This window comes from Marmota monax, unplaced genomic scaffold (genome assembly GCF_021218885.2).
Source record: "Marmota monax isolate L192 unplaced genomic scaffold, Marmota_monax_Labrador192_F-V1.1 WCK01_AAM20220418_F8-fsc00038, whole genome shotgun sequence".
Lineage (NCBI taxonomy): Eukaryota > Metazoa > Chordata > Mammalia > Rodentia > Sciuridae > Marmota > Marmota monax.
This window is the reverse complement of record NW_026692498.1, coordinates 6,482,261-6,493,959: the sequence shown is the minus strand read 5'-3', so window position 1 is coordinate 6,493,959 and position 11,699 is coordinate 6,482,261. Positions and strand designations below refer to the sequence as shown.

At 54.4% G+C, this 11,699-nt stretch overlaps 2 protein-coding genes and 1 non-coding gene across 4 annotated transcripts; 1 reads left to right on the top strand and 2 right to left on the bottom strand.

Annotated features, from left to right (window-relative positions):
• Nucleotides 1-100: 100 nt before the first annotated feature.
• Brms1 (BRMS1 transcriptional repressor and anoikis regulator) lies at nt 101-7,467 on the bottom strand. Of its 2 annotated transcripts, none has more exons than XM_046445176.2 (10): nt 7,310-7,467; nt 4,307-4,452; nt 4,130-4,220; nt 3,822-3,949; nt 3,616-3,695; nt 3,420-3,531; nt 2,782-2,874; nt 1,603-1,667; nt 924-963; nt 101-600 (listed from the first exon to the last, which is right to left on the bottom strand). In XM_046445176.2, the coding sequence occupies exons 2-10, from the start codon at nt 4,443-4,445 to the stop codon at nt 593-595; spliced, it is 756 nt and encodes a 251-aa protein (XP_046301132.1). In that variant the 5' UTR covers nt 4,446-4,452; nt 7,310-7,467; the 3' UTR covers nt 101-592. The 2 variants fall into 2 exon arrangements, with proteins under 2 accessions (XP_046301132.1, XP_046301133.1); XM_046445177.2 differs by having other exon boundaries at nt 3,420-3,516.
• A 233-nt stretch (nt 7,468-7,700) lies between these two features.
• Nucleotides 7,701-9,976, bottom strand: B4gat1 (beta-1,4-glucuronyltransferase 1). Its single transcript, XM_046445175.2, has 2 exons — nt 8,784-9,976; nt 7,701-8,560 (listed from the first exon to the last, which is right to left on the bottom strand). The coding sequence occupies exons 1-2, from the start codon at nt 9,837-9,839 to the stop codon at nt 8,369-8,371; spliced, it is 1,248 nt and encodes a 415-aa protein (XP_046301131.1). The 5' UTR covers nt 9,840-9,976; the 3' UTR covers nt 7,701-8,368.
• Nucleotides 9,977-10,416: 440 nt separating this feature from the next.
• Nucleotides 10,417-10,498, top strand: Trnas-gcu (transfer RNA serine (anticodon GCU)). Its single transcript has one exon. It is a non-coding gene; the product is annotated as a tRNA-Ser (tRNA).
• The last annotated feature ends 1,201 nt before the right edge of the window (nt 10,499-11,699 follow it).

Genomic DNA, 11,699 nt, shown 5'->3' with positions numbered 1-11,699 from the left:
ACCCCAGACTCCAGAGGCCCCAGAAGAAAGTCTGTCTCAGGTGCTCCCCAGGGAACCCCTGATTTCCTTGCAAGGTAAATCATACACACACAGGTCACACTAGAGTCCCAGCAAAGGTTTTAATTCTAGTCTTCACAATCTGGGAGGCAGACACCAGGAATAGCCCTGAGAAAACCTGGGAAGCCTGGCTATCACCCCCAGCTCCAGCCAGAATGGACAGGCCCCCAACATATGTCAGCCCCTTGTCTGGCTCAGTTCCCATGCCACGGGCCCAGCTCCCTGGCTCAGTGGAGAGGTTGGCAGGAGGGGTATTGTTTTGGCTTAGGAAGGCCTGTCATCTTGGCTGGAGGACAGAGGAGGTTTATCTTCAGGAGGGAAAGGTGGTCAGAGATGGAGACAACAGTCTTGCCTGGCCAGGTCAGCTCTGGGGCCACAGCTGTGCAGGCTCTGAGGAGGGCAGAGTGGGGCCCAGCAGTAACACTGGAGAGTGGTCTGTGCAGCCCCAGGAGCTTGTCTGCCTGTCTGCTGGAAAACGTGAATCCTGGGTGTGGTGCCAGCTGCTCTGAGGGACCCTTGGCTGTGAACAGCAGAGTCATGGTCCTGGGGGTTGTGGGAAGGGGAAAATCACTGAGGAAGTTAAACTACAAAGGAGGCGGCCACTTCTTTCAGGATACTGGTTGCCTCTCTCTGGGAGCCCTCATACAAGGGGCTTTGGCCCGCCCTGGCCCATCTAGGCTGGGGGCTCCAACCCACCTCATTCCATCAACCCAGAGACTCCCCATCCTGGTTCCTGCTACACACACTTCTCAGTCCTAGATCAGGCCACTGATTGACACAGCCAATGTCTTCTCTCTGGCTCTTTTGCTGGAGGCAGGTGTGGGGACAGGATGGGAAGGGGAAGCAGGACACCCTGAGGTTCTTACCATCTGCTTTTCTCTTCTGAGGTGACACTGCTGCTCTGGCCTGGGTAGTGAGAAAAGCCTCCCTGAGAGCCTGCCTCCAGCTTGGCAAGCCCCCCCCTCCATAAAGGCCTCTGAGGGGTGGGGGCTGCACAGAGCAGGGGGAGCAGGACACCCTTTCTAGGCAAAGTTTGGAGGTCTCTTGTCAGAGGCACAGCCAGTCCTATGGCCTTCCCTTCCTCCCTCCCTCCTTTTCTTCCATGGAGTTGCCTGGAACAAGGGGCTGACAGGGTGCACGTCCCTCTCTTCAGAGCAGCCTGGACTAAGAAGACCATGAGCTGCTGCAATGTCAGGGCACCTGGGCTGAGGCAGGGGGTGCCCAGGGTGAGCAGAGAACTTCTCAGATACCAGATACCGGCATCTAAGTGGGGGGCCTGTGCTGCAGGCCCTGTCAGAGGCAGGATGGGAACTCAAGCAGGAGTGGATACATCTTTTTTTGGCACTGGGGATTGAACTCAGGGGCACTTGACTACTGAGCCCCAGCCCTGGCCCTATTTTATATTTTATTTAGAGACAAGGTCTCACTGAGTGCTTTGAGTCTCCCTTTTTGCTGAGGCTGGCTTTGAACTCGAGATCCTCCTGCCTCAGCCTCCCAAATTGTTGGGATTACAGGTGTAAGCCACCATCCCCAGCTGGGACCCACCTTTTTGATAGCCGTCCAGTCCTCGAGAATATCAATCTCCTGCAGCATGTACACGATATAAGGGCCTGTGACAGGGTCAAGGAAGCTGGATAGCTGCTGGAGGGGACAGGTGATGGGGGCTGTGCTGGGGAGGCCAGAGGTGGTAGTGCCACCTATACAATGCTCAGGATAAGAGGTGTGTGGACAGTACTGAGGGGTCCCTCAGAGTCTAGATTTGAACACAGCCTCTGCCTCCTACCTCAGGGCCCCCTGGTTGTTAGGGATCCCCACAGCCTGTTTCAGAGTCCACCAAGCTCCCCTACCCTGCACCCTCACCTCCCTTCTCCAGGTCAGGTAGCAGAGGCCCATTCCACTCTCAGGGGCCCTGCTCCTTCTTTTCTATCTGGCCATGTCACCAACTGGCTCCTCGTTGGACCTCTTCCCCCACCTAAAGGCAAATTCTGGCCTCTTCCATCCTGAAAGTACACTCCTGTGGTCCCCCCTCACCTGTGCTCTGCACAGGAGGTCTCTGCACATTCAGCCCCCGATGGCTCCCCGGGAAGTCACTACCTTCCAGGTCCCTCCCTCCATGTCTCCATCACCACAAGGCAAAGGCTCTGGCTGCACGGGAAGGGGCACTCAGCTCATCGCTGCTGCCTGAGCAGGTGGGTGGAAGACACAGCAAGCTCCAGCATGGGGCTCCTGCCTGAGGATGGGTGAAGGCAGCAAGTCCCCTCTGGGATATGGGCACCTAGAGACAGGACATGGTCGCAAAGACGCCACAAGCACAGGGAGACCAGAAGAAGCTTCACAGAAGAGGCAGCCTGTGCAATGACACTAAGAAGGCAGGGACAGGCAGAACCTCTGAGTGGGAGGCAGCAGGGCTGGGGCGGGAAAGCCCAGACTACTGGGGCCCACACTTGGCATGTAGAGAGCGCCAGGGGCTCAAAGGCTCATCCTCACTCAGAAGTTATGGGCAGTCACTGAGGTGAGCTTTCTATTTTTCTAGGGTCCATATAGGCAGGGAATACCCAGTATTCCCTACGAAGTTCCTGGACTGGCCTGGGCATGATCACATGACACTGAACCATCTATGTATCTAGTCCCACTGTCTCTCATGTCCCCTCCAGTCCCCTTTCCGGAATCTGGAGCCTGCCTGCCATTCTGTCCAGTTTTAGGCCACCTTGGGTGGAAGGATACCAGAGATGAGAGGTGCTTTCTTCCTCTTGCTGGGTGGCAGCGAGTCCCAGGTCTTTGAGCCACCTCTGGCGTGCAGTTTGTCATCCCACCATTCTGTGCCCGCGACCCAGAGTCAGGATCAGGGTGAAGGTCCCTAGGCCACTTCCACCCCTGTGGCCTCTATGTCCCCCCATGGGCCAGCCCGGCCTCCCCATCCTTCCCCATCACCACCCAAGGACTCAACCCTGGGCTTGGGGCTAGGATCTCCTTAGGGCTGCTTAGGTCCTGACTGAACAATGGTGGGGCTTGGGGAAGAAGCCTTGGCCCTTCAGTGAGCCTCAGTTAACTACGTGTTTAGTAGAGAGCACAATGAAGACAACTCTGACCTCTTCAAGACCCCTACGAACACAGGTGCCATGGATGTGGAGGGGACTGTGGCCACTGTATATGTTGGCATGTCAGGAACAACTCCCCATTTTGGAAAGGGGTAAAGGGGGCCCACTCTGCCTGAGCCACCACTATGCCAGGCACTGGGCTGTGCCCTTCCAGGCCTGGTCTCACTTATGCCCAAGAGGCAGGCCCTCAGACCCTCCCTTGTGCAGCCAGGAAAGCTGAGGTCCGGAGAGGTGGGCACTGGCAGAGCTGGGCCCCGCCCTCACCAGAACTGATGTCCAGACTCTGGCGGTCCTCCTCCAGCCTCTGGATCCGCTCCTGCAGCTCCCCCTGCAGCGTGTCATAGAGCAGGAGCCTCTCGCTCTGGAAAAGGCACAGCTGCTCAACCAGGTGGAACCAGGTGGGCCCAGTTAGGCAGGCCCTTGGCCTTGCCCATCGTCCACTGGCAGACAGTCGGCTCACCTCCAGGTGCTGTCTGGCCCCCTGAAGCTCACACTCATACTTATTCCTGATCACATCCAGGCAGAAGCCCTTGTAGATCCCTGTAGAAGGAGGGAGACAGGCTCTGCTTGGCTACTAGAACAAGGTGAGGCAGGGCAGGGTCGAGAGCAGAGGGGGACAGAAAGCTGTGGGTTCCAGGAGGGGAACAGCACAAGATGGCCACGGACCTGCCACCTGAATGCGAATCTTGAGGCTCCGTTGCAACCCCCCAAGAGGTTCTGTGTATTCAGGGGCTCTCTCAGCCCCCACCTCCTCAAGCCGCAACCGTAGCTGACTCAGCCGCTCTCGGAACAACCTGGGAGGTGAAAGGTAGCTGAATACCACTGGCTCCTCCCATGGGCACCATCACTCTCGGGCAAACACTGCTCCCCACAGGCCGCTTGCTGGGTGCTTGTTACATTGGACGTCAGCACCAGCCTCACTAGCTCCTCACCCCCAGGTGCATCAGCCCAGCCGGAGGTGTGCCCACACTCACTTCTCCTTCAGCTCTGAGAACTGCTTCTCCAGGTCCAGCATCTCATTGACACACTCACTGCGACGCCGCTCGTAGTCCTCGTCATCCATCTCTGGGAAAGAGGCCAGTCAGGGCCGGCTCTGGAGGGGCGGGCAGCTACTCCTGTGTACACACGTGCACCTGTATGTGGGGGCTCACCTGAGCTCTCCTCCTCAGACTCGGTCTGGCTGCCGCTGCGCTCCTCCTCACTCTCTTCTTCCTCCCCATTCATCTCAGTGGCGGAATCGCCCTCTGCTTCCATCTCTTCTGTGTCTTTACTTGGAGGCTGGACAGGCATCTGGGCTCTGGAAGCAGGAGGAAGTGAAGCATCACTCACTAGTGCCTATAGCTCAGAGCAGCACAGAGGCAAGCAGGGAGTCGAGCTCCACTGACCCCCAAGGGAGACATGGGTGGGGAGCAGTGACTGGCTTTACCACATGAGCATTACACTGGGTGGCATTTGTACCTTTTGCAGGAGACTGAAAATCCTCTTGCCCTTGGATGTTGAGGACAACCCCAATTATAATACTGGCAAAGGGTGTGATCCACTTAGGGGAGAGGCCCACGGCAGGTTTCCCACTGCTGAGACTCCCAAACCTTCTGACTGGAGCTTTCAAGGCCCTTCATGGACTGAACTTGAACTACCAATCCAGTTCCTTCACCTCATCTAATGGCCAGTTCTCACATTCCCACTTCTCTCCCTCCCACTGCCCATATAGTTCCTCTGTCTATGACTCCCTCAGCTGCTTTCTCTTCCTGATAACACTCTACAATCTTTGTCTTTTGCTGGTCTCTGGGTCAAATCCCATCTCTTGTTTCCTCTGGGACCTCAGTGCTCCCCCTGTGTCTTCAGTTTCTGGCAGATACTATGGTTTGAACGTGTCTCCCAAAGTTTACCTGCAGGAAACTTAATCCCCAATGCAAGAGTGCTGAGAGACCTTCACAAAGGAAAGATTCCTTAGTCTCCAGAACCCTAAGAAATAAATCTCTGTTCTTTAAAAATGACCCTGTCTCAGGTATTGCTGTTTTCTTTTTTTCCTTTTTTACATGTGTGGCAGTGCTGGACATTAACACAGGACCTTGTTTTTGCTAAGCAAAAGCTCTACCACTGAGCCACATCACCAGTCCTCAGGTATTGTTATAGCAGCACAAAATAGACCAAGATGGCAGGATCCTTCCCATAGAATTTCTGATGTGCTCAGGTATACTCTACCATTAAGAAAATGCAGAGGGGTTTAGGGGTGTAACTAAGTGGTAGTCTTTGCAGTATGCACGGAGCCCTGGGCTCCATCTCTAACACTGCAAACAAACACTAACCCTTAACCTTAGCCACACCAACTTAACCACTGCATCATCCATTTCATAGCTATATATTTCCAGGCATATGCATACTTGCTCTTCCTACTTTATCTCTCACTCCTTTGATCTGTTTCTATACCCATTGCTCTCACTGAAACTGACCCTGTAGAGTTAACCAATGAGCCCTCTTGGCTAATGCCAATATTGTTCAGTGGTTATCTATGTTGACCTTTCAGGAACCCTGACAAGCATTCCTTCTTTTACTCATTCATCTAGTATTTACTGAGCACCTAAGAAATTTTAGGTACCATCAGCTACTGTAGAAGTACAACTCTGACAGACACACTTTTTGACCTCAAGAAGCTTATGAGTTCCTGTGAGAGGGGGCAAAGGAACAGTAACTACAGTGTGAGGAGCATTAAACACTGGGGTGTACAGGAGGGATATCTAGCCAGAATCTGGAGCTTGCTATAGCCAGGGCTTCCAGAGGAAAACAGAACAGATAGGGTAGGGTGTTGTGCTGACAGAGAGGGAACATTCCAGCAGAGTGAGTAGCAAGTGCTAGAAATGAGAGAAGGGGTGGGAGGTACAATTAGGCTCTGAACCTCAAGACCTGGGCTACAGAGATTCGATCATCAGCATATACAAAGTTCCTCAGTATACAGGAGGATGCAACCAGCAAGGCAGAAAGAATGTGGGGAGTGAGAAGGGACCTGTGATGAAATTCTCAGGATCAACACAAGGGGAGATAAGAGACCTCAGCAGAGAAGGAAAAACCAAAAATCATGGAATATTTCAAAAGGAAGGTGCAGTGATAGTGCCCAATGCTGCCAAGAGATGGCCTGAGAAGAACACTAAACATTCCTCTCCACAGATCATCTCTGCCACCCAGGGCCTTCTATTTCAGTGTGATGTTCTTCCAACTTCTCTGGTGGCTGCTCTGTAAGCCTTTAGAATGATGTAGACACCACTGCCTCCAGGAAGCCTTCTTATTTACTTCTCCTATTTGTCCTTGCTGAAGTCTCTCTCCAGTGAACGTGGGAGCCCTGCGAGGTCACCAGCTCCTGTGCTCCTTCCTAGCGCAGTACTGGCTCACTTAACCACTGGATAATTTTCAAAAACAAAGTAACCATAAAATAAACTTGCAGGCAGGGATTAGTTTTTACTTCTTGGAAGCCCAGGTGCCTGTAGTGGTAGCTAATGTTTCTTGACACCAAGTCAAGCAGTGCTTAATGCCTGGCCTGGAGAGAATTCAGTCACATTCCTCAATAATTTCACCAAGGTTCTGAACCTGACCTGAAAATCTCGGTTCTCCAAACCTGATTCATTTTTACGCTTCAGTTCCTAACGCTGGCAATTCCTCTTCACCATTAAGTGTATGTACATTGTAAAGACTCATTGTGTGTGTACTATCTCTTTCAGAAGCATCTCTCCCTTCCAGCTTATTCTGATTATAAATGTGTTAAATTAAGTCGCAACCCCCTCCCCACTCCGCACCCCCTCCTTAACCCGGGTGCAAAAGGGATGGAAAAGCACACTGTAAAGCGTGGCGAACAGCAGTTTCCAAACAGTAAGCTCCTCGAGGGCACGCCCCCGGAGAAGACGGACCCCTCCCCACAATCGCAGAGCCACCTCAAGACACTCCGCGGCCCTCCGGGAGCCTGTCGCCCCGCTCTACCCTCTGATGCGCCGGCGCGGGCCAGAGAATAGCTAGGGGGCTCTTCCGCCGCCGGCTTCGGCCCCACGGCCCCGCGCGCGTCAGGCCGGTTAAGTCTCTGCTTAGGCTCCAGAGGAGGAAATGATACCGTCTCGGACCGACTGAACAGAGAGGCCAAACCAGGCACCGGGCAAGACGATACGCACCGCGGGGACTGAGGCCTCCGGCCTCACGTCCGAGGCTCCCTGAGACGTGCCGGAACTTGCCGGTACTGGCCGTAGCCGCCGGGCTCCCGGAAGCGCAGCGCAGACCCCTCTTCTTCAGGAGGCGGGGCCTGCCGGCGCTTCCGTGTGAGTCATCAGGAGGCGCCCGCCGGGGGAGCTCACAATTGGACCGCTGGGGCCGAGGCATGCTGGGATACCGTGGGCCAGTCTCCATAGCAACCCGCCGACATTCACGCAGGCCTTAGGCTAGCTGGGAAGGCCCCAGCGGTTTCCTCGCTTTGCTGCAGGTGCCCCTGGATCCGCGGCCCTCTCCCCCAGAAGTGTAAAGGGAGAACCCAGGGGCCCCAGCTCAGGAGAGTAACGAAGCCAGCTGTGGGTGTGAACACTCGTTTATTTACACATTGTCATTCGAAAGCAAAAAACCCAGCCCAGCCTATGGGAGGGTACAGATCTCAGATTGTCACTCATAGAGCCTGCGGACCCTTCCCTCCTCCAGAGCCCCCGAAGATGGAGGCCTGGAAGAACCAGGAAGTTTAGGATTCTGCTAAAAACTAAACTGTATGCTTTCATCCGATTTCTTTCCAAAAGGCCAATTTCATTAAGTATTCCAACTTAACTCTGCACCATTCATACTTTTAACTCTTCTATTGTCCATGCACCCAAAATTGTTAATAATAATAATAACAATAATAATACTGTAATAATATTAATAATACTTCACATTTGTACGAAGCTTACAGAATGTTTTCACATATAGTATCTCATCTGAGCCTCCCAACAGTTCTGTGAGGTAGGTATTCTCACCTCCCTTTTTACAGACAGCTTAACTGAAGCTCAGAGAGATAATGGGATTTGCTCAAGGCCACACAGCTAGTTAGTGGTAAAGCTAGGACTTGATCCCAGCACCCCATATTCAAGTCCAGTGTTCCAACACCATAGCTACCTCTGTAAAGTGGAGTGACATTTCTTACCCCAGTCAGGCCTGAGGGGCGACCTGAGGAGCCAAAGGCTGAGAATTCTCAGACTAGGGGAGGGATGGACTCAGCAGCGTCGGGGAGAGTTGGGGTACTTGGCCTTCAACTCCTGTTTGAACTGGCGGTAAAGGATCTTATTATGCTGATTTTCAACCTCCTTTTGGGGATGGAACTTCAAGGCTTCTTTGAAGCCCTTATGAACCAGGAAACCTTCATTCAGCACCTCAAAATCAAACCCTGCCACGTGAAGCTCACAAGCCTGTAGAGAGAGAGAGAAAGAAGAGTCAGCAAAGTTTCACTGAGTTCCCAGGGCTTAGATGGGCTTCCTCACCCTTCTGGAGGCATCTTAGAAACTGCACTATCCATCCGTTTCCCAAACTGTGATCTCCCCTGCTTTACTGCCTCCTTCCATCCGGGGCCACTCCATCCCTGACCCCACCACCACTTTTACCCATCCCCCTTGCCCTCTCCCTTTTAGGTACCTGGCTGATTCGATTGAAGCCATACTGCCGAAATCGCTCATCAAAGGTGGGCACCTTGCCTCCAGCCACGTAGAATGGCTCCCAGGGGTCCTGCCAAGGCACCACGTAGGCAGGCCTCAGCAAGCTCTCTTCTGGCAGATTGACCCAGCGGGAGTAGTTGGTAGGCGCCTGGCAAGGTGTGCACAGCCCATAATAGAAGGGCCGGACCTCGCCCACCTGGTAGAGCTGCAGGAGTTCAGTCTTGCTCATGGGCATACGGCGGGCTCGGCGGATCTCAAAAGCAGGCACCACCAGTGCGGTGCCCCCCCACTGGTTGCTCTGATCCAACATTTCCCGCAGGCCTCTCCACAGCCCCTCACTGGGCACCATGTCCACGTCGATCACCAGGGCATAATTGGCTCCCTCACGAGCCAGATTCCTCAGCAGGTTATTAGGGTAGGAGACATTGGTGCCTAGTGCGTAATTAATCCCGGGTTGGGCCACCCTGGCTAGCTTGTCGAAGACCTCCTGGCAGGAGCGCAGCAGGGCAAATTCCCCAGGCTCCCGGGGGTCAGGCACTGCTGCCTCATAACGCGAGGGGCACACCAGGTGCATGGCGACCCTGGCGCGCATATCAGGGCAGTGGCTGCTCAACGCGTAGGCCAGCACCGTGGCCAGCTGAGCTTCCTCCTTGGTGGCCGCGAACACTGACACGGACAGCGGACCCTCCCAGCGCTCCAGCAGGCCGGACAGGTGCAGCAGGTTGTCCACGCTGGCATGCGTGGCCAGGATCACATCGTTGGGGTCCATGGTGGTCTTCAGTAGGCCCCTGTAGACGCGGTAATCACCGCTGGCGTCCAGGACACCTCCTGAGGCCAAAGCGGTGCGGAGCTGAGCCTTCACCTGGTCCACGGATCTCGGGGAGGGCGGGAAGAACTCGAAATATTGATCCTGCTCCTCCTGCCCGTGCAGTCCGGACAGAAGCGACAGGTAGAGTAGCTGTAGCATCGCCACCAGCATGAGCGCGGCCAGCAGCAGCTGGTAGAAGGCACACCGAATGGCGTAGGACATCTGCATGGTTCTCGGGGCTTGGAACACGCAGCAGGGACCACCGGGCCGCAGACTCTGCCAGCGACCGCAAGCCCGGATTTACCGCAGCCTGCCGAGCACCGCCGAGGCGAGCCGAGGCGAGCCGAGCCCCGCGCACAGCCCCGCCCGCCGCCCGCCGTCCGCCTGCGGGCCTCAGCGCGCGCCAGCTCGCCCTCTGCGAGAGAGGAGGAGCTACTGCACCCGCCGCCCGCGCCGCGCGCTTTGCAAAAGCCGAACCTACCCGCTGCCCGCCGCCTGCCTCCGGCTCGGGACGCGCACCCATCCCTTCGGATCCGTGCGCAGCCCCTGGTCCAGCGGGTCCTGAAATCCAGGCGCTCTCGCCCAGACTCCGGAAGGGGAAGCTGTGGCAGAACTAAGGCTGTAGCTTAGTGAAAGATGGGGCGGTTGCAGGCTGAAGCGGGCCAAAAGGACATTAAAAAGCTCCTTTCTACAGCGTTTCTCTCCCCTGGGTCCTACCAGGTTGGTACTAAGAAGTGAATGATGGAGACACGGAAGTGCGGAGGAGATGAGAGATAAGAGAATGTGGAAGAAGCACTGCATGTGGGACGAGGTGGCCGAGTGGTTAAGGCGATGGACTGCTAATCCATTGTGCTTTGCACGCGTGGGTTCGAATCCCATCCTCGTCGAGATCTGTTTTACAAGGAACACTCCTTAATTTTCTACATCCCCCTGCCTGGGACAGTGAGTTTTGAAGCAAACTGAATTTGAGGATGCTGGTGGAATTCGGTGCACTTTCCGTCTCTCCCGTCATTCGTCTTCTCCCTCGTAGGGTTAGAACGTTCGCGGGCCAGGCCACAGGTGTACTTTTCCTTCTCCCTATAGAGGGCTCATGGGTGGGTGACACCTATGACTGGCACTGAGATTCCGGGCCGTGCCTTGTTGGCTGGATGGGTTATCTGCAGGAGTTAGAGAAGCCCGCACTCTGCAGTGTTTGATCATTTAATTTATTTCTCTATTCAGCCTACTGATTGTCCCCACTTACCATCACCTCCCAAGGTGGTGAACTCCTGCCCACAGCCGCCTCCCCAACACATACACATTTAAGCTGAAGGCCTGGAACATTTCAGTACCAGCTACCATACATGGAGGGCACTTAATGCTTGTGGATTAGTTGATCCATGGGCTCTTGAAAAGAGGAGTGGTTGTGGGGAAAGTCTGGCACCTCCACTGCTAAATCAATTATACATGATAAATGTTCCCTTTTTGGCCAAATTAGGAGGGCCCCCATGGAACAGAGCACTGTGAATCTTGGGAAGGGGTGGACAGACTGTGGTGGGTTTTGAATGCCAGAGTAAGGTATTTGACCCCAGACTCATGGGCAGTAAGGTGCCAAGGTTGTGAGGGTAAAGAGCGACCTTTAAGACATATTTTGCACAGGATGTGTTGCACATGCCTGTAATCCCAGCTGCTCAGGAGGCTGAGGTAGGAGGATTGCGAGTTCAAAGCCACCTTCGGCAAAAGCAAGAAGCTGAGCAACTCATTGAGACCCTGTCTCTAAATAAGATACAAAATAGGGCTGGGGTTGTGGCTATTAGTTGAGTGCCTCTGAGTTCAATTTCCAGTACCTCCTCCCCCCAAAAAGACATATTTTGCAGCTCAATAATACCTAGAAGGCACCTGTCCCTGCCAGGGGCTGTGTTAGGCACAGGGACACCGAGCTTGGGAGATATGGGTACTTAAAGGTTTTCACCAGGCGCAGGTACGAAGAGTGGAGAATGGAAAGCCCTTCAGCACAGACCTTGTAAGTGGAAGGCTCAGAAGCCACATTTGGTGGCATGTGTGTTTTCTTAGAACTACTCAGGGTTTAAAAATGACAATTCAAATCAC

Excerpts from the sequence above, each read along its gene's own strand:
- Brms1 (XM_046445176.2), bottom strand. The coding sequence starts at position 4,445 with ATGCCTGTCCAGCCTCCAAGTAAAGACACAGAAGAGATGGAAGCAGAG. Across the intron at positions 4,221-4,306 it reads GTCTGAGGAGGAGAGCTCAG|AGATGGATGACGAGGACTAC; the intron begins GTGAGCCCCCAC and ends CCTCTTTCCCAG. Across the intron at positions 2,875-3,419 it reads GAGTCTGGACATCAGTTCTG|AATGGTGGGATGACAAACTG; the intron begins GTGAGGGCGGGG and ends TCGCGGGCACAG.
- B4gat1 (XM_046445175.2), bottom strand. The coding sequence starts at position 9,839 with ATGCAGATGTCCTACGCCATTCGGTGTGCCTTCTACCAGCTGCTGCTG. Across the intron at positions 8,561-8,783 it reads GCTTCAATCGAATCAGCCAG|GCTTGTGAGCTTCACGTGGC; the intron begins GTACCTAAAAGG and ends CTCTCTCTACAG.